General features: G+C 34.7%; 2 protein-coding genes and 1 pseudogene across 3 annotated transcripts in view; all 3 read left to right on the top strand.

The window, feature by feature from the left end:
• The window catches only part of LOC145591492 (protein KAKU4-like), a 46,322-nt gene extending 24,546 nt beyond the window's left edge, over positions 1-21,776 (top strand). Inside the window, exons 10-11 of the mRNA XM_081647955.1 lie at positions 21,221-21,302; positions 21,409-21,776. Of these exons, the coding sequence (XP_081504081.1) occupies positions 21,221-21,302; positions 21,409-21,727 (401 nt within the window). The 3' untranslated portion in view covers positions 21,728-21,776. The remainder of the gene's footprint in view (positions 1-21,220; positions 21,303-21,408) is intronic.
• LOC145590755 (F-box/kelch-repeat protein At3g06240-like) lies at positions 7,166-9,038 on the top strand (annotated as a pseudogene). Its single transcript, XR_014102146.1, has 2 exons — positions 7,166-8,259; positions 8,918-9,038. The product of XR_014102146.1 is annotated as an F-box/kelch-repeat protein At3g06240-like (transcript).
• LOC145590621 (putative disease resistance protein RGA1) lies at positions 16,956-19,952 on the top strand. The gene has a single exon (XM_081647040.1). It carries the CDS (start codon positions 16,956-16,958, stop codon positions 19,950-19,952), a length of 2,997 nt encoding a protein of 998 aa, XP_081503166.1.
• Positions 21,777-22,544: the final 768 nt, after the last annotated feature.

Below are 22,544 nucleotides of genomic sequence, written 5' to 3'. Positions count from 1 at the left end.
AAAGTATATTCCGGACGTGACACATGTGTTACAACCAGAAACCATTGAGATGGATGAGAATTTGACTTACGAGGAAAGACCAGTAAAGATTCTTGACTCTAAGGTAAGGAGCACAAGGAACAAGGATGTGAGCATTGTGAAAGTGTTGTGGTCAAATCAAAAAACTGAAGAGGCTACATGGGAAGCTGAGGCTGATATGAGGAAACGATACCCAGAGCTGTTTGCCTAAGGTTAGTGGTCGAGTTACGGGGGCGTAACTCCTTTTAAGGGGGGTAGAGGCGATAGAGTTTCGCGCGTCTACTTTTCGAGTCATTTTTGAGTGATTTCGAGTCTTATTTGAGTTTAGTTGGAGTCTTGAGTCAAGTTAGGATGTGCACGAGCAATAATTTCAAAATGATTTTCGTTTCTTTTGACTAAGTTTCGGGTCGAAACTTATTTTAAGGGGGGTAGACTGTAATACCCTGTATTTTTATACGTATTTTCCTAATTAATTAATTAATTAATTATTATTTTCTAAAAAGGGTATTTTAGTAATTCAACTTACTATTTAAATCTTGGAGCCAAAAGGATATTTGAATTTTGGCGCCAAAAGTATTTTAAAAACAAATTATTATTTTGGATAAGATTTATTATCCATTTATCCTATTTTAAAAACCGGATTATTTACATATTTCGGATATTTTAATTAAAGCAAAATAAATTTTTAAATTAATTAATTATTATGGCCGAAATTACCTAATAACTAGCTAGGATTTTCGGATTTTCCATGTATGGAAAATCTGATTTTTCTTGGTTATTTATTGGTAAATAATTGGTATTTAATTAATTAATTATTTAATTATTATTCTATATTATTTTTACAATTATTTTATTCCTTAAAAACCGAGCAAAATATTCCTAAATATATCTAGAGGAATCTGAAAATTAGAGCTATGGTAAGCTCCATATTTTCGGCCCTCATGAAATATTTTGGGGGAATTTAATTGGTAAAATTATATTTTTTTAATTATTTCCTTAAAATCTCCTATTTTCCTTAATTCTAATTCTCCATCTCTTTAATATCCAATCATCATATTTTCTTGCCATCCATTCTTCTTAATTATTCCCCAAGTAATTCCAATTTCCTTAATATTTTTCATGACAAACATACCTTCCATATTCAATTATACACAATCTCTTTAATATCAAAACTTTCCTTAATTCTTTTACTCACTTCTCCAAGTAATCCCTTAAACCATACTTGCCATAATTCTTCCCACATTCTCTTGCTATAATTCTTGCATGAGCTAGCCTATAAATACCCTCCATACCTCTCACATTCTTCACACCAATTCTCTTCTTTTCTTCTCCTCTTTTTACACAAATCATCCCGTTTATCTTTGAAGCCAATTTTCGGGCACTTCTGGTCAGTTTTTGGGGTATTGTTGTTTCACAGAAGATTGTTCCTCTCGAAAAATCCTTGAGGTTAGGCTCAAGAATCACCCAATTCAAAGTTATATCGAAGGAGTTATAGCCTCTGCAAGTTCTGCCTATACTTTCCAACGAAAATCCAATTCTTCTCTTTTCCTTGGTTTCTTATCTTTTCTTCTTCTCTTCTCTTATTCAATTATTATTATTATTATTATTATTATGGGGGATTTATAATAATTATTATGAGTAGTTTTAATTATATAAAATTAGATTTTTAATGATGTTTATGAAATTAATTTAAAAGGTTCATGTACATATAGTTGGGGGGGTTTTAATTTAATTATTGTGATTATTTTTTAACCTTATATTAATTAAGGTTATATTTATTTGTAGGGTGTGTTCGATCAAGAATCTTGAGGTTCCTTTTGTGTGTTTTTCTAAGCAAGGATCAAGGTACGTTAGGTAGTTAGATACCTTGAAAAAAAAAGTTTGATTTGAATGAGCATGTTTGAATGATTTTATGGTGATTGAATTAAATTGACTTGAATTATGGTTTATGAAATAAAAGTATGTTTAAAAGATTGGTTTTAATAATTAAATTGGAGTATTGATTTTTTTATAACATGTTTTGATTAATTAATTTATTATTCATGTTTAAAAAGGATTGGTTTGAAAGCTTGTTGGATTTATAAAAAAAAGGGAATTTGAATTATTATTATTAAAGGTTGGAATTGTTGGATTTAAAGAGGATTTATTTAATCATTGAATTAAATTTATTATTTATGCTTTATAAGCATGTTAGTAATCCCACTATGCGGATTTGGTATATTGATAAGGCCTTGGACTTTGTATGACCGGATCTTTTCTCAAGAATAGCCTTGTAACATAAGGAGAATAACTTGGGGGGTGTGCACACTTGGGAGAGGAATTGGTTAAATTGGTTTTAAAATAATTGGAATTGGTTTTATTGATTATTGGGATTTGAATATTGAGAATTGGTTTTGAATCATGAGTTTGGAATTACTGGATTAATTGTAATACCCCTAATTTTTGGAAATATTTTCTTAATTAGTAATTTCTTTAATTAATTGAAATAATTAAATATTTCTAAATTATGATCTTGGTCGGTCCACACTTTATTAATTACCGTTATATTCCGTTTTTAATTTTATTTTTCGGATTTTATCTTAATAATACTCAACAACTTTAGCTTAATTATTATCTCATGAATTACAACAAATCTTAGTTTTGATATTATCTATATATTTTAACTTGATTTAATTATCAAATCTAATTATTTTATTTATTTAAGAATGATTTTCGTTTTTTATTTAGAAAAAAAAAATGAAATGAAAGGGCCGTGAGTTTTGAGTAGTTATGAAGCCATTGTTATCATTATCCTATTTTAACTTAAATCCCTTAATTTCTCTTAATTTATCTTAACCATATTAGCATCTACCCTACTTCCATCCCTAATCATTTCCATTGTATTTTCCCACATGAATTAACCTAGACTAAATTTCACTCATATTCATTTAACAAACTTACATTTATCATGTTCCCATGCTAATCTCAACCCTCCTTTAACTTTATCTTACTACCCCTTAAACACTATAAATAGACCCTCAACACTTCACAAATTCCTCACACCAAAAATTAGAAAACTCTTTTCTCTACTCTCAATCTCAAGCCCTCCTCTATTCCTTTCTTGTGCTCAACCAAACCACCATTTCTCCCAACCATACACTACCCTTCTCTCGTCAACAACTTGTGCTGACCCATATTAATATCGTTGCCGCAAGCTAAGGTGCTACGCACCCTTCTACTTATTGTAACTTGATTTTTTTTATGTATCCATAATACTACTATTATTTTTTTTTTTTTTTACTACTACCCTAAAGATAATACTATTATACTTTTATTAATGTTATAGTTTTAATGTACAAATTATACGTACTAAGAATCATCATTTTAAAGGATTGGTTTATAAGTTAATAGTTTGGTAGTTCATGCACTAGTGGAGTATTATTTATAGTTTTGTGTTAATTTTGTTAACCTTATATTAATTAAGGTTATTTTAATTGTGTAGGAGGAGTCCCTCGATCGTGGTCAAGTTTAGTGATCGTACCTTAATTGTTCTCGTGATCAAGGTACGTATAGGTGGCTAGGCCCTTGATGCAATGCGTGTTTTGGTAAATGTTTGTTTGGATGATTGTTTGAGTAAACGTATGAATTTTTAAGTTAACGATTTTCATAATAAGTTGAAATATATAATTTCACGATTTAACGGTTTAATCTTTAAAAGTATTGATCGATTTAATAAAAGTTGTTGATTTATAAATTACTTGATTCAATTAATTTGCAGCTCATTATGGGCCTGAGTATTTGGTATTTTAATTGTCCCTCTACCCGGGACTGGTTAAGTAAGACCATGAGCTTTGTATGATCTTGTCTTTCCTCGAGTATAATATAACTTGCTTGGGGGGTGTGCACACTTAGGTGAGGAAAATTGGTTTAGGAATATATCAAAAATTGAGAAGTTTATAAATTGAAAATCTATTGGTTTGGAAAGCTTTTATTGATGAATATTACTACCCTTGGAAGGTTTAATTATTTTTGGAAAGTTTAATTTTGGAAATTGACTTGTGACAATTAAATTTAATGGGTTATTTCAAAAGTATGTTTGTCTAATAAAAGTATTTACATGCCTTGCACTTACACGTACTTAGCGTTTTTGCTAATCTGTTTTCCTTTTTGTTTTGGTTCGCCCTGTTTACTATTTTGGTAAGCAGTCTTGATTTCAGGTGTGAAGTTGTTCGTGCGCATACTAGAGTCGGGATTGGGATCACATAGTTAGGAATTAATTTTATTTATGGACAAGTTTTTATTAGTTTATTTTGAAACAGTTATTATGGTTACTCCTATTATTAATAAAAGTTAGTTATTTTTCCGCTGCAATTTGAGTAATTAATTAAGCCTTACGTTTTCACGTGGCGGTAATACGCCCAAGTCTATCTCTACGGTATTTGTATACGTATAAATATAGTATTTACGTAGAGGGAGATTTGGGGGTGTTACATTAATTATTGGAATTGATTTTAAAAGCATGTTTGCAAATAAATTGAATTTACATTATCTTGCACTTATCGTACTTAGCATATTTTGCTAACCCGTACTTCTTATTTGTTTTGGTTCGCCCTATTTACCGTAATGGTAAGCAGTGTTGCTTATTTTCAGGTTGAAATCCATAATTGATGCATCGGAGTCTCGGAATTGGTTTCACTAAGTTAGGAATCTTGGTCTTTGTATCTATTTTTGAGTACTTATAACATTGGTTTCTATTTATAGTTATTATTAATAAAGAAGAATTTTGAAGTTTCCGCTGCAAAGTATTGGTTTATTTAGTGAGTTTGAGTAGCATTGCGTAATCACGCGGCGGTAATACGCCTAAGTCTATCTCTACGGTATAATTATACGTATTATACTAGTATTTCCGTAGAGGGAGATTTGGGGGTGTTATAATAGAGTATATATGTGTTTAAGCAAGCTTGTGTTTGATATGTATTTCTTGTGTATATCAAAATCAGAAAACATCCTCCAATTTATAGAAATGAATGATAGAAGAAGATGAAGGATCATGGAGGAATCTTCTATGAACAAGGAAATGAAATCAGAAATATTATGGTGATTAAAACACCATAATCAACCTCTTAAATGGGGGGTTATAAGAAATCAAACAAGAAGAGGAATCCAGGCCAAGGGAACCGTTGGAGTCCGTCCAACAGACAAACACGCGCCCGATCGGGCGGACACTCCCTTTTTCCAGACATCTTCTCGCGCCAGGTCAGGCGGAGCTTGCTCGATCAGACGACGGAACTCCAGAATTTTACGACTCTTCTCGCGCTCGGTCGGGCGCCTGATCAGGCAGAGCTTGCCCGATCGGGCTGCAGAACTCCAGAATTTTACGACTCTTTTCGCGCCTGATCGTGACCCTTTGAATTTCCTTTCTTTATTTCCATCAATCCCCCACTAAAGGAAGGGAAGAAAAGCCAACAAAAGATGAAGATAAGCAACATATTGGGCATAAGAGGAGATCAATACATAACACTCAGATATTACATAAGTAATTTGTAATCTAGTGCTTAGTGAAATGAGGCAATGAACTACAAGTCTAAGGGTGGACAAACCTTAAAACCCTTAAGACTCTTGATCATAGAGTGGACGAACCTTGAAACTCCAAGATTTAGTGCAAGACCCCCACAACACATACATCACTCCAAAAATTTACTTTTGATGATAAAATATAAATATTAACCATGACTAAAAGATCATCAATGTTCCTTTTTGTTTTGAACCAGTTTATCTTTGTTCCTAAGATATATATATGAAAATTTGTCAATAATAATCCCAACTTTCGCGTATTCGCTTTAAATAAGCTCAACTTTAGATTATTATTAAATAAGCCCAACTTTAGGGGGTATCCGCTCAACTTTCGATTTTTTTTTAATAGGAATTAGGGGTAGTTTTTTTTTTTTTTTTTTTTTTTTTTTTTTTTTTTTTTTTTTGAAACCTGGAATTAGGGGTAGTTATTTAAGAAAATATTTAATTTTTTTTTTGAAACAAAAATATTTAATATTTAATTATAGCAGTTAACAACTTTTTTTTGAGGGAGGAAAAAAAAAGAACAAAATAAAGTTTTATTTTTAAAAAATTGTGAATAAATTGTGTTTTTAAAAAATGTGAATTAGTAGATTTGAAAATTGAGAAGGGCATTTTGGAAAAAGTCAAATTTATCAACCAATAATGGATACCGTACTATAGCATCAATTAAAATCAGTTTTCATATTTATCGACCGTGTCTCGTATAATGTTAAACAATCTGATAATGCGGGCTTTCACATTCCACTTTCGAGAATATGGATGTAAATATAGTAAAGGAGCATATGGTATTATGGTGTAGACATTTTGTACAGTTGTAACTTTTTTTGAGAGCAAAGTAGGAACTTATATTAATCAATTAGACATTTTGTACTAGTGTAACTAAACCTCAAAAAAATAATTGTTGAGTTTTAAGCATAAAAAGATTGAAGATATAGAGTTACTTTTGTATATGTGGACTATGAATTTTTTTCCCTTTTTTGATGATGGAATTGGAGTATACAGTTATAATACAAAGAAAAAATTGTAGAAAGTTTGATGAATGTGGACTACGTGAAATCATGAATGAATATGTTATATCAAAATATATATATATATATATATATATATATATATATATATATATATATATATATATATATATATATATATTTTTTTTTTTTCAACTGTCAATAAAGAAAACATGGATCAATTTTAAAAAAAATTCAAATAACTTGTTTTTTGAAGAAAAAACCAACAAAACGTGGGTTGTGGGTTGTGAGTTGTGGGAAGTTTTAATTTTTTTTATAACTAAAAAACCAAATAACTTTTTAAATTTTTTTTTTAAGATAAAACCAACTGAAAATATGCTATGAAACCTTTTTTTTTTTTTTTACAAAAAAAAGCTCAGTGTGAGCAGTTAAGGGTTTTTTTTTTTTTTTTTTTTTTTTTAATTTTTTTTTTAAAGCTCAGTGTGAGCAGTTAAGATTACAATAGATAATCCATCAAAACTGACAAAGATTGTGTACTTCACGTTAAACTCTTGATTCATTCAGTTATCTAAAATATATTCGTATCGAACTTGGGAGATTACCACCAGTTTTCACAAATCACAAAGATGATCCATCAAGAAGAAATCTTATTTGACATACTTTCACGACTACCTGCAAAATCCATTGGCCGATTTCGGTGTGTTTCAAAACCATGGAAATCTCTTCTAACCCAACCCCACTCCATCAAAACCCACCTTTATCGAACCAAACATCTTCCTAAACATGATCAATCGCTAATCCTTGTTTCAGCGGAATCCCATTACCTGTATTCTACCCACTTGGATAATGCCCACCACCTGTTCGACGAAATTACCACTTTTGCTATCAAGCTCTGTTTTGATGATCATCGTTTTGGTTCGACCGTTTTTAAAAATGCGTGTTCTTGTGATGGGTTAGTTTTTGTTTGTGACGACGAAAGCAATATGTTGTTGGTAAACCCGATAACGAGGGCAGTTAAGAAGTTGCCCAGTTATCCGTATGCTCTTGATCCTTATGCTAGTTTCACTATGTATGGACTTGGGTATGATTCAGTTTGTGATGATTATAAGGTTGTTACGCTTTCGTATTATAACACTGATAATGAGCATGAACCTGATTGTACTGAGATGTTTGTTAATGTGTACTCTGTTAGAAATGGTACTTGGAAGAGAGCTGAGAGTTCTCCGCATGATCATGCTGTTGGTCATCTTACTTCTGGGGCTTTTGTTGGTGGGTGTATTAATTGACTTGCTTGATTTAGAGGAAGAAAGGTTTCGCGAAGTGGCACCACCTAGTTCGGTTGATAGGAAGAAGTTCATGTTTTATCATCTTGCGGTGCTTGGAGGGTGTCTTTGTATGTTTTATTTGGGTGGGAGTTGTGAAACTGATGTTTGGTGATGAAAGAATACGGTGTGGAAGAGTCTTGGACTAGATTTATGATCATTGACCATGAGAAGTCAGAGTTCAGGCCTGTATGCTTATTGGAAAAGGAACCAGTGGTGCTTGTGAAGGATGAGGAGACGGATGATGAGAAACTGGTGATTTATAATTTAGAAGAAGAAGCTTTTAAGAACGTTGTAGTTCATGGCATCCTGGATGGATTTTATGTTGTTGGGACCTTCATGGAGAGCCTTGTCTCGCCTCGTTTAGAATATTGAAGCTTTGGAAGAAAGCTAAGTTAGTAAGTAGCTACTTGGTCATGGAGAAGTTTGTGTAGAACATATTTTTTTGCTTATGCTGCATTTCTCTTGCATTGTTTTGGTGTTTTTGGTAATCAAATGGCTGCATGTTATTTGGCTGTTAGTTAGCGCTCATATTTGTAAACTTGGTTTTCAGGGCCCTCGTATGTGATTTATTTCTAAGTTACTTTCTATGTACTGCTAAGTGCTAAGGCCATTTATTGCATAATGTGCTTTTTTATTTTAACTTTCACAATGAAAGAAACAAAATAAATGTATATGGATGGAGTATCCTTGCTTTGTTCCTTAGACAGAGGAAAGAGATTGAAGAGTCTGGTGATATGCAGTTGCTGCATCACTTGAAATACAGCTAACTCATTGATGTCGTGAGTCTAGTTAAGGAAGATAAGTCTCTCAAAGTGCCACAGCTTTGTTTGGTTGATGGAGAGAAGTTTGTGTTGATTTTATTTGGAAGATGCTTGTTTTTAATTGTCTTGTATTGCTTGGAGGGTACTTTTGTGGGTTTCCTTCAAAGTTCATGGTCATAAACTTATAATCAATGGGTGTGTAAATGCTGCCTGGATGATGAAAATTATGGTTATAATTTATATTTGGCTATAAATCAAATAACTAATGATTAGGCCTGTATTTTGTTATTAGGGAACAAATGGTGCTGGTGATACACGAGGAGACCACTGCTGTCTGCTGAGGAATTGATATGTTCAATTTGGAATAAAGGATTTCATTGTTTATGGCATTCCAGATGTTTTTGGGGTTAGAGGCATCTTCACGGAGAGCTAGCTTTATCTCTCCTTGTTGCGTGACTACAAAAGATTGTTTGATTTCAGTTATTAGGGAGCGCATGACAGCTAAGTATATATTTCTTTCAAAAGTTTCACGCTTTCTTACTCTGTACGTGATTGTGAAAGTACGTGTTGCCATGTTTCTTTAAGAGTGTAAGACAGAGTTGCTGCTCTCCCAAAAGAGACTTGCAATGTTTATATTTTTGTATGATACTATGATCAATTTTTCTTAGCTTGCTTTTGAGTAGAACACTAGAACCTTCCCAAGTGTGTCAGTTATGTTTTTTCTCACGCACTGTTATGTGATTGTGTGAATTGTAAGGTGCTTTAATTTCGGTTCATACCGATGATCTAGTTGATATTTGTAGAAAAATGCAATCATGCTGGTAATTTTAATTGCTATTGTCATATGACTTAAAGGTGACAGGCTTTTTGATGAATGTGGTTTGTTAACTATGTAGTTTGTGTACTGCTAGACATGCAAACCTAGAAAGTCCATTTCCAGCCAAATCCTTTCATATGAAGTGTAACGACACTGTAGAATTGTACTTCAGATACCCCTATTTAAATCACTGCTTCGAGAAAATGAGATATAAACCTTATTGTGAGCGTGTTGATTCTTGCAGTAGATAGGCACAGCCTGACAGGTCCTTTTAAGGTGATATGTAAGATTCAGTTTATGTCTTTATGCTGCACTTTGATTTCAATCATATTTAACTTCATGTGTTGTGTGCTTGAGAAGTTGAAAATTTCCAGAAGGTACACTATCTATCAAGAACTTCCGTGATTTGAATTGTGGTTTGTGAATATTTTCTAGGATGTTTCTTTCTTAGCATAAAATATTCACATGATGAAAGGATTAAAGGATAGAGTATGTATATTCGTCCATGCAAAGTATGCTAACTTGTTTTCAGAGAGGCTGAAGCGCTGGCCTGATGTATGGCCTCCTAAGTCAACCAACAGGAAAGATAACCATCATCAGAAACCCTAGTTTATACACCAGCTGATGCACAGCACCTGTTTGGCAAAATGACAGCATCTGCTACCAAGTTTTAGGTGTATTGAATTTCTTTTGATTGCTTTATGCTTCAGATTATTAATTTTGTTGATATTTACTACGGAGTACATTATAATGCGATCATCCTCACTTTCCATTTCGTTATTCCCTTTATTTCACTCAGTTAAATAATGCACACTACCAAACTCATATTGATGATCACAGTACAAATTTCCCTCGTTTCGTGTTGAAATTGCTTCATGTCTGTGATAGATGATTCTGAATTTTCTGAAACTGAAACTGAGGACTTTCAGCTTGAATTTTTTTATTTTTTTTATTTTTTTATTTATTTTTTTTTGTGTAAATAATCAGTAACTTCACCGAAAAAATCCATTCTCATTTTCCCAATTATCCGAAATAATGCACACCTTCTGTTGTCAAAATGACAACATTACATTTGCTGAGTTGAAATTGCTTCATGTGATTGACGGGTTGGTTTTAATTAATAAACCCAATTACTAGGGAGATTAATTAAGGTGTTTTCGAGGTCTTCTTCTTATGCTCTTGATGATCCTCAGTAGTTGTTTCACCATGTTTAGACTTGAATTGGGTATGATTTCTCATTCTTTAACTATTAATTACGATTTCTTACTCACATATCACATGTTATCACAGTAAATTATTTCTGAGAAGAGAAGTTTGCTTTGTTTTTATTTTTACTTTGTATTAAAATTGCAACTTCATGGGGAAGAACAAGTCACGTGCTCCACCATGCCCACACATGATCCATCTGTTCTGGAACAACTAAAATATATGGCTAACCAAGAGAAAGATGAGCCTATCAAAACAAAGATTATTTAATAGACTAAGTTGCTTTAAAGTTACATTTCATTATTCACAAGTTGTTGAAAATAAAGTTGTTGTTCCATTATTTAATCTTAGAACCTTGCCATGAAATGCGGATATCATGTTGAATTGGAGTCACTAAAACCATTCGCACTCATTTTTTAATTTGGTATTGTACTGAATTCTACCAACTCCTCTTACAAATTTTAAATTGATCAATTGAAGATGCTTTTATTTTGGAAAAATTTGCAATTTTCACACAAGGACCACCTTCTTGTAAGCAGCCCCATATGCTTCGCAGGTATTTCAGATCATTTTTTAAGACTTCCAAGATTTACCCAACCTTATCATGCGGAATTATGTCATCAAGTTCGGTACTATCACTCACCTTTTCTCTTTCACTCACAAAACTCTCTATCTCTCACAAACTCTCATTTTCTGTCTCTTTTCTGCTGCCAAAAATGGATATTGGAACAGTCATGTCTGTTGCTCAAACCTTGTTAGCAGCGCTGCAGTGTCCTCAGTTCAATGAGATCTGCTCCATTGCTGGCTACAAATCCAAACTTGATGAACTCCGTGCCACCGTCGTTAGAATCAAAGCTGTGCTCAAGGATGCTGAGACCAAGCAAGAGCTGTCCGAACAAGAACAGCTCTATATTGAAGAACTCAAGGATGCTGTTTATGAAGCTGATGATCTCTTCGATGAGTTTGTCACTCTTGCTGAGCGTAAGCAGCTCACCAAGGGTATCAAGGTCCGTGTGCTTTCTCTTTTTACCAAGTTTGGTACTGCTTACAATATGGCTCAAGGGGTTAAGAAGATCAAGAATAAGTTGGATGCTATTGCTTATGATAAGCGGTTCAGCTTGAGCATTGATCCTAAGCCTATTAAGAATCTCAGGCTTGAGACATGTTCTTATGTGTATGAAGCTGATATCATTGGAAGAGAACTGGATTTGGAGAAGATTGTTGGTGTGCTGCTTGATTCTAATGTTCAACAAGATGTTTCTTTCCTTTCTATTGTGGGGATTGGTGGGTTGGGAAAGACAGCGCTTGCCCAACTTGTGTATAACGATGCAAGAGTCACATCTGCATTCCCATTGAAGGTGTGGAATTGTGTCGCTGATGAAGATCAGGAACCGCTGGATGTACGAGGGGTTATCAGTAAAATTCTAGCTTCAACTACAGAACATAAGAATCATAAGAAGTTTGAGGGCTGTAGCATGGATGGCTTGCAAAGCCAACTTCGAGAAAAACTTGCTGCAACGAAATACTTGCTTGTTATGGATGATGTGTGGACTGAAAATTATGAGCAATGGCATACACTGACAAAATATTTGATGGGAGGTCAAAGAGGAAGTTGGATTGTGGTTACAACACGTTCACGGAGGACGGCAGAAATCATAGGAGATGGTCCAAGGCACGATCTGCAAGGCTTGTCAAAAGAAAATTCATGGTGCTTATTTAGAAGAGTAGCATTTGGATCACATCACGCAAACTTTCCCGAAGACTTGGTTCAAATTGGTGAAGATATTGTAAAGGAATGTGCTAACGTCCCTCTTGCAATTAGAGTGGTGGGAAGTCTTCTCTATGGGCAAGAAAAAAGTAAGTGGCTTTCACTTAGGAAGTTTGGATTAGCAGAAGTTAGAGAAAGCCAGATTAGCATTATGCCTGTATTGAAGCTTAGCTACTATAAGCTTGAATCTCCATTAAAAGCTTGTTTTGGATATTGTGCAATTTTCCCTAAAGACTATGTGATAGGGAAGAACAAATTGATAATGCTTTGGATGGCACAAGGCTACATCCCATATAATGATCCTCAGAGCCCGGAATATCTTGGTGAGGAATACTTCTTGAACTTGTTGCGAAGGTGTTTTTTCCAAGATGTGAGCAAAGATGAAGATGGTAATATTCTGTCATGTAAGGTACATGATTTAATGCATGACTTAGCTCAAGAAGTAGTGGGAAAGGAGATTTGCATACTAAAAACCATGAACGGGGATATGGACAAAAAAGTACGACATCTTGTTGTACAAGGTAAACCTTTAGATCATGTTTTCAGTAAGACCCATATACGCTCATTTCTTCAATTCCCAGCAGTATTGTGTAAACTTTTCTTGATAAATCAAATTTGTGTGGATGCATTAGTAGGAAATTTGAAGTATTTAAGGGCATTGGACTTGAGTTGGTCAAGCATGATGAGTTTGCCGGGCTCAATAGGTGAACTAATACATTTGAGGTATTTAGACCTCTCAAATAATAGAGGTCTACGAGTTCTTCCTGGATCAATTACAAAACTATATAATCTGCAGATTTTAGACTTACAAGGTTGTATTGAGTTGGTGGAGTTGCCAAAAGATTTGAGTAAACTAGTTAAGTTGAGGGTCTTGAATTTATTACGTTGTTTGGAGCTGACATATATGCCAAGGGACATGGGGATGTTGACTTGCCTTCACACCCTTAATCAGTTTATGGGAGGATTAAGTCCATATAAGACAGAGGTGTTTGATGATCTAGAAAATCTAAAAGCTCTTAAAAACCTGAGAGGTTATATTCGTATCTTAATCCGGTTTATGAAAACTAGTGCAAGCACTTATAAGATATCTGGAGGAAGGGAGGAAGGGTGCCTGGTTAACAAGGAACATCTCAACAATGTAGATTTAATATTTGCTGATGATGAGAAGGCAGAGGGAATGGAGGAGTATGATGAAGCAGTGATGGAAATGTTGCAGCCACATTCTAATCTTAGGGCGTTATGTGTGTTTGGATATCATGGTGTGAGAATGCCGCGTTGGCCAATGGAAGATAGCCTGGCAGCCTTTCTCCCCAATCTTGTTCAGATGGAATTCAAACGTTGTTGGAATCTGCAGAAATTGGGACATATAAGGCTTCCTCATTTGAAAAGATTAATCGTGAAGAATTGCCCAAATCTAATTTGTATTCTGGAGTGTCCTGCATTGGGACACCTAGAATTAATCAATTTTAATGATAGATTGGAAATAGTCGACATTGGTTCTGATTTCAGGAAGGTTAAAATAGACAACTTCTCATGGCTTGATTCGCTGCCTTTTCAGAGTGTTGTGAATAAAGCTAATATGAAAAGTTTTGCATGTCTCCCTGCCTTGGAGGAGTTGGAAATTACAAAAGGCTCTAATTCAAGTCTATCAGTGCTTCCCTTTCGTCACTCCCTCCGCTCCTTGACAGTAAGGTTTGCCTCTGATCAGACGGTAGAACTGCCCAATTGGATAAGCTATTTGACTGCCCTCCAAACCCTTCAAATAAAAGATTACAAAGGACTGGAATCAATGCCGAGCTGGATGTTCAAACTCACCTCTCTTAGGGAACTAAGAATTTATTCTTACTCAGCATGCCTAAGAGAAAGATGCCAAGAATCAACTGGAGAGGATTGGCCCCACATTCAACACATCCCTAACATTCACGTCGACTCTTTTAGCGATTGGGAACCATTTATGTTGTCAGATTAATGTAACCAATCGAAATAACTAGTGTATTTGTAGTATTTAAGATTGCATTGCTCTATCATTTGTAAATGAAAAGGAATCGCTCATTCTTTGTTTCCTGTGATTCTTACTGCCTTTATTCTTGTTGGATTATTGGAGGTTTGGTTGTGCATTATCGAGTTCCTTGGAGAAGTATGTAGTAGGTATTGTCAGACATGTTTGATCCTTGCTACTGGTAATTTGATGTAACATTTTTCTTTTCTTTTTGCTGATGCAGTCTGCCATGTGAGGAAATAGATCCGGAGACTTCTGTACTTCTGCCAAATTTGAATAAGTGTTATCTAGGCACTCACTTCCAAATGTTCCTAACTAGAGTTTACCTTTTATTATGAAGTCTATTATGGACTTGAGGATGGCTTGTCATGGTCATTCAATTCGATCTCTTCTTTAACACGCTCTGTTTCCTGTACTTGTTTTATTTGCTACCGAGCTCAGTATTGATCATTACTGTTTTTCTTCGTCAAAAAGGCTTTAATTGTGTGATTAGTTATAGTAGTCATTAAACCAAACAACAAGCTGAGGGAGATTGTGGAGTTGCCAAGCTCGCCTTATCCTCTTGATGATCCACCATTTTTGGACTTGGGTATGATTTTTCTTTAGTCTTTATATCTTTTATACGTAGTAATAATAGTGAACTTGGTTGAACTTTATTGTTTAATTAATGCAGCATGTTCAAATTCTTAATCACATGTTATAGCACGCTTTGTAGCTAGCTAGTATTTCATTCTTTTTATGTTATTTTTTAAACCACATCATATTAGAGAAGGACAAGGCTCACGTTGAACCATATTTGCACGTGATCAGCTACTTCACTTGTATTATACGACAATTAGTAAGAGACACCCATATCATAGTTGAGCCATTCAATGTAGACCCAGATTATTTAGTAAAAGATTCATTGTAATAACCAAGTTATTTAAACAATTGGAAAACAAAAACAGTACGAAAGCAGAGCAACTACTCCCTCCGTCCCCGAAAGAACGGTTCATTTAGGTTGATTATGCGGGTATTAAGAAAGTTAAATAAAAAGAAGTAAAAGTATATTGAAAATATAAATTTACATGGGATTTGTAAAAAAAATAGAGAGAGAAAGTAATAAAATTACATAGAAAATCAAATTTTTATATGGAGAAGCTAATTTTGCACAAATATTGTTGCAAATTGGTGGGTGTTTTAATACAAATGGGTCATTCTTTTTGGGACTAAAATTAGGCCAAATGAATCGTTTTTTCGGAGACGGTGGTAGTACATGCATTATTTAAACAACCTTAACTTGCTTTTGAGTAAATCCTAGCCATGATATGCGGATATCATGTCGGGGTGGTGTACTAATACCATTATTCCTACAACACCTCAGCAAACCATTAAGTTTTCTTTTTTATTGGAACCTAAACTTTACTTTAATAATGTTTAGTGTTCTTTAATTTTGGTGCTCAACACCATAGTATAATTAAAATCACATTATTAGAGTTTGTGATTTCTATCTCGTATGAGTCGATAAGTTGTACGATAACGTTTCAGGTTAAGAGCGCCAACTTTATTTGTGTTGTTTAGGCCTTGCTTGCTTGAATTTTGACTAATGATTTCGTGAACTTGTGCAGATACGTAATTGCAATATGTTGCAACACTTCCAAAACACTTTTATTTGATTTTTCTTATTTAATAGTTGGTATATATTTACATATTTTACTTTCAATCAATATTGAGATTTTTGCTTCTACAATATTCATTACTCCATATAAAAGAGTACTATATTTTGTACTCTGTGTAATGTATATACATATGTGAAATCTTCATTTTGAGTAGGATGCATGAATTTTATTAGGTACTCTTATTATTATGAGAGTCCAAAGTACAAGAATTAATATCTCTCATGAGTTTGTATTATGTTTCTAATCATAGGTCCTTTTTTTTTTTTTTTTTTTTTGAAGGGGTCTAATCTTAGTTTTATTATTCTTTACTTCTGCTAACTTCACCAAATGAAATCCCTTAAACAGGGAAATCCCATCTTACCCAAACCCAAATTATCAAAACCCCAACTCAATTAGAATAGGGAAATTCCCTGTTTCTCATATTGAGAAAGAAATTCTCATAGGAGCATTTTCGTGAATAAATCAACAACTTATTTATTATTGTGGGCTCCATAATTAAATAAAATTGAATTTGTTGGTTTATGTAGGAAAATACTCACTATAAGAAAGTGGGGCATTCCCGACATTAGAATATATTATTGTAAAAAGGTGTGGACAAAATACATAAATGTAATAACGAGTCAAAATTTTAAAACAACCGACCATAAAATGTTGGTCGAATTTAGTGATGATGAAATCCTATAAAAAAAATTAAAAGTTAGCCAACTTTATAAAAATCTAGGAATAAATTACATTCATTTGCGCTCTCTCTCTCTCTTTCTATCACAAAATTCATTTTCTCATTCTACAAAAATTTCCTATCACTCACTCACTCTCATACTCTCATTTTCTTTTTCTATCACAAAACTCATTCTCACTCTCTGAAAGTTCTTGCTGCCAAAAATGGACGTTGGAACAGCCATGTCTGTTGCTCAAACTTTGTTTGCAGCGCTGCAGTGTTCTCAGCTCAAAGAGCTATGCTCCACTGCTGACTACAAATCCAAACTTGATCAACTCCGTGCCACCGTCGTAAGAATCGAAGCTGTGCTCAAGGACGCTGAGGCCAAGCAAGTGCTGTCCGAACAAGAAAAGGTCTATATTGAAGAACTCAAGGATGCTGTTTATGAAGCCGATGATCTCTTTGATGAGTTTGTCACTCTTGCTGAGCGTAAGCAGCTCACCAAGGGTATCAAGGTTCGTGTGCTTTCTGTTTTTACCAAGTTTGGTACTGCTTACAACATGACTCAAGGGGTTAAGAAGATCAAGAACAAGCTGGATGCTATTGCTTATGATAAGCGGTTCAGCTTGAGCATTGACCCTAATCCTATTAAGGATCGAAGGCTTGAGACAAGCTCTTATGTGTATGAAGCTGATATTATTGGAAGAGAGCTTGATTTGGAGAAGATTGTAGGAGTGTTGCTTGGTTCTAATGTTCAGGAAAATGTTTCTTTCCTTTCTATTGTGGGGATTGGTGGATTGGGAAAAACAGCACTTGCCCAACTTGTGTATAACGATGCAAGAGTCACAACTGCATTCTCGTTAAAGTTGTGGACTTGTGTTGCTGATGAAAATCAGGAGGTGCTAGATGTGCAAGGGATTCTTGATAAGATCCTATTAACTACGGGTCATAAGAAGGATGAAGGGTCCACCATGGATATGTTGCAAAACCAACTTCGAAAAAAACTTGCTGAGAATAAATATTTGCTTGTCTTAGATGATGTGTGGATTGAAAGTCGCCAGCAATGGAATAGATTGACACAATATTTGGTGGGAGGTAAGAAAGGAAGTTGGATTGTTGTTACAACACGTTCACATCTAACTGCAAATATCATAGGAGATGGTCTAAGGCACGAGCTAAAAGGCTTGTCAAAGGAAGATTCAATGTGTCTTTTTAAAAGAGTAGCATTTGGATCACAACACTCCAATCCTCCTGAAGACTTGGTCAAAATTGGTGAAGATATTGTAAAGGAATGTGCTAACGTTCCGCTTGCAATTAGAGTGGCGGGAAGTCTTCTCTATGGGCAAGAAAAAAATAAGTGGCTTTCAATTCGGAAGCTGGGATTAGCAGAAGTTAAAGAGAGCCAAATTAACATTATGCCTATATTGAAGCTTAGCTACTATAAGCTTGAATCTCCATTAAAGGCTTGTTTTGGTTACTGTGCAATTTTCCCTAAAGATTATGTTATGAAGAAGGATACATTGATAAGGCTTTGGATGGCACATGGCTACATCTCATTTAATGATTCTCATAGCCCGGAAGATCTTGCTGAGGAATACTTCTCTGTCTTGTTGCGAAGATGTTTTTTCCAAGACGTAAGCAAAGATAATGATGGTAAAATTAGATCATGTAAGGTACATGATTTAATGCATGATGTTGCTCAAGAAGTCGTTGGAAAGGAGATTTGCACGGTGAAAACCATGAATGGAGATATGGACAAAAAAGTACGACATTTCGCTGTACAAGGTAAACCTTTGAATTATTTTTCTAGTAAGACCCACATACGTTCATGTCTTCAATTCAATGTGTCAATTGGAATTTTCAAGATGGATCAGCTTTGTGTGGATGCATTAGTAGCTAATTGGAAGTATTTAAGAGCTTTAGACTTTAGTGAATCAAGGATCGAGTGTTTGCCGAGCTCAATAGGTGAACTGATACATTTGAGGTATCTAGACCTCTCATGCAATTATGATCTAAAAGTTCTTCCTGAATCAATTACAAAACTATATAATCTCCAGATTTTAGACTTAAGATGTTGTAGAAATTTGAAGGAGTTGCCAAAAGATTTGAGGAAGCTGGTTAAATTGAGGGTCTTGGATTTACAATTTTGTGATAAGCTGAGGTATATGCCAAGGGGCATGGGTGTGTTGACTTGCCTACACACTCTTAACAAGTTTGTAGTGGGAGGAATGAGTTCAAGTAAGAAAGAGGTGTTTGATGAGCTAGAAGATTTAAAAGGTTTAAAAAACCTGAACGATTCTCTTCGTATTTTTATCCAGTTTAAGAAAACAAGTGCAAATACTTATAAGATAAATGGAGGGAGGGAGGGAGGGTGCCTTGGTAACAAGGAACATCTCAAAAAAGTAGAGTTATTATTTTCTGGTGATGAAAAGGCGGTGGGAAGGAAGGAGTATGATGAAGCAGTAATGGAAATGTTGCAGCCTCATTCTAATCTCAGGGTGTTGTTTGTGTGTAGATATCATGGTGTGAGAATGTCGCGGTGGCCAAGGGAAAATAGCCCGGCAACCTTTCTCCCCAATCTTGTTCAGATGGAATTTTATGGTTGTTTGAATCTGCAGAATTTGGGACAAATAAGGCTTCCTCTTTTGAAAATATTGTCCGTGGAGAAATGCCCAAACCTAACCGGCGTTCTGGAGTGTCCTTCATTGGTTATAATAAGATTGATCAATTTCAGTGATAGATTGGAAATAACCGATATTGATTCCAATATTAGGGTGGTCAAAATAGACAACTTGGCATGGCTTGATTCGCTGCGCTTTCAGAGTGGTGCGAATAAAGCCAATATGAAGAGTTTTGCATGTCTCTCTGCCTTGGAGGTGTTAGAGATTACACATCGCTCTAATTCAAGTCTATCAGTAGTAGCGGCAGTGAGAGAGGTTCCGTTTTGTCACTCCCTCCGCTCCTTGACATTAAGCTCTGTGTCTCATATGGTGGAGCTGCCCAATTGGATAAGCTACTTGACTGCCCTCCAATCCCTTACACTTTGGGCTTGTAAAGAACTGGAATCATTGCCAAATTGGATGCCCAAACTCACCTCTCTTAAGCTACTTCGATTTGATTTTTACTCAGCACGCATAAAAGAAAGATGCCAAGAATCAACCGGAGAGGATTGGCCTCACATTCAACACATCCCTAACGTTAAATTCGGGTTCAAGTCTTAGTCTAACTAGTTTCATCGTGATGAGGTAAACTGTTGAATTTTTTCATACATTTTACGAAATTAGTGTAACAAATCGAAATTATAAGTGTATTTGTAGTCTTTAGGCTTGCGTTGCTCTGTTATTTGTAAATGAAATTACTCCTTTGTTTCCTGTGATTCTTACTACCTTTATTTTATATTTCTACCCACCACCTGTTCAACGAAATTGTGTGATAAGTAGTGTAACTCTTACTCAAGTGGCATTTTAAATTTGTATGACACTGCTATTCAATTTTCTTGCACGCTTTTCTCATTTGATTGGGAATATGTCACTGTTATCTAACTTTATCTCATTCACTCTTATCTCTTTCAAGTATGTGATTGTCAAGCTGTTGAGGTGCTGTCATCCTAGTATAACCTTTTTTCTTAAACTCAAGTCTGGCAAAAGTTTGTAATCCTTGCTTATCAATCACAATTGAATAACCAAAAGAAGAGAAAAACATCATTTTATTTTTAAAAAAACCACATTTTTGATGTTGTATATGCTACTAAATATTGTAATAAAAATAATCTTCTACAGAGATACATTGTAAGTGGATAGCCCAAAAAAATATTTTAAAAAAAAAATAACAGGGAATAAAAAAATTTAATTTTGTGTGGCAAAAGTCAGTTTTAAACTTTTAGTTAAATGTTAAGACTGATGTTAGTAGACAGTATTAACCCTCTTTTTAATACTCTGTATTATTAGTATTTTTAGATTTGAAACTCTTATTTAGAGGTGTCAATTCAGGTAAACGGGTCGGGTTTGAGTCGGGTTAGTCTGGGTCGGGTCAACTTGAGTCGGGTAATACTTTCGTTCTCTTTAGTGCAGTACTTATTGCTCAGTTGTACTCACAATGTTAAATGGAAAGGAAGAAAATACATGATGGGAAGTCAGCCTTTTTCTTTTTCCATTGTTGGTTTGATAAGAAGAAAAAAATGTGGAGCAAGTGTCTTATTTTTGAAGGAAAAGAGAAATAGATCTGCTTCATTGGTAATCTACATTTTGTGTAAGAATTGAAGTATTGGCATATTTGGTAGTAGAAAAGCTTCATTGACTATAAGTTGGAACTGGTATAATTTTGTGCGTAGATGTTAGCTTTTAGAAGCTGCTTCCATGATTCAAACTTTCTCCACGCCCCCCGCCCCCCTCTCTTTGAACAGCAGTCCACCAAGCCTGGTAAAGTAAAAGAATATTGATAATCTGTTGTCTGTCGTCAGCTTACTCTTATGTTATGCTATATGTGTTAGAGTTGATGCAGAATGATAATGATGAAGTGAAGCAGCTGAAGGACACAGCAGCAGAAAATGGCTACGGGTGTTCTGCATCTGGGTGAGTCAGGCATAACTTGTACACTTTCTTGAGAAAAACTTATCTATATATAAAAATTGTAACACAAAGAAAACCTTGTCATATCTATACCTCATCATTTGGGCAGTTTGGCTCAAGGACAGGACACTGCTAATGAGGCAAGGCCATCTGAAGGAGAGAATGGGAATTTGGTTGATTCAAGCCAAGCAGAACGTGATATTCATATGGAAGATAACGTAAACCCTCAAGAGGAGCCAGTTATTGACATACCAACTGACGCTGTGGTTAATGGTTCCCAAAACAGCTCTAGCATGCAACAGGAGGAACTGTCACAAAATTTTAGCCAGCCGGTTGCAGGAGATAGCCCAGCATCCAAAGTGAAGGACACACAAAAGGAGAGAAAATCGAGAGGTTACACACGGATAGGCAGAGGAAAGGGTAAATGAACTGCTGACTCCAAATTGTAACTCCATTTGTATCATGCCTTGTATGCTAGTGTAGACGTAATCTTAACAACACAAGAATCACTCCTTTTTGTTTCCAATCATTCTGCTTCATCTTTCTATTCTGTCCATTTTAAAAATGCCCTCTACAGGAGTGAAGAAATCACTGTTTTTGCTAGCAAACTTAATCTTAGTGATCGCATTTATATTCGGACCGAAAGGAGTAATAATACCTCCTCTGATGGGTTGATATTGCTGCATAATGAACCATTTAACACGTGGTTATTAGTAAATCCAACTACGACAGCCATGAAGGAGTTGCCTATCTCACCTTTTGCTCTTAAAAATAACATTACAATGTGTGGACTTGGGTATGATGCAGTTAATGATGATCATAAGATTATTAACATTTCTTATGTTGAAACTTATAAGAAGCATAGCTATAAGCTTCATTGTACTGAAGCATTTGTTAATGTTGGTATTTGGAAGAATGTTGAGAGTTCTCTATATAATCATTCTGCTGGTTATAATCGTGAATCAGGGGTTTCAGTCGGTGGTTATATCCATTGGTTGGTTGGTAGGTCTTCAGATGACTCATTTGTTATTGCGGCATTTGATCTAGGGGAAGAGTTTTCAACATTAATAGTCATTGCATTATCTTTGCCTACTTTCTAGGTAGTTAGTTTTGACTTGGTATTATTTATTTTAAATAGATTTTATTTTTTTAAAAAAGATAAGTTTTTAAAATAAAATCTGATTTTCTTATTAGTCAAATAGATAATTTATTCTCCTTATCTTCTCCTATATTTTAGGGATTTGT

This window comes from Chenopodium album, chromosome 18, assembly GCF_948465745.1.
Source record: "Chenopodium album chromosome 18, dcCheAlbu1.1, whole genome shotgun sequence".
Lineage (NCBI taxonomy): Eukaryota > Viridiplantae > Streptophyta > Magnoliopsida > Caryophyllales > Amaranthaceae > Chenopodium > Chenopodium album.
This window is presented reverse-complemented; position numbering and strand designations above follow the sequence as displayed.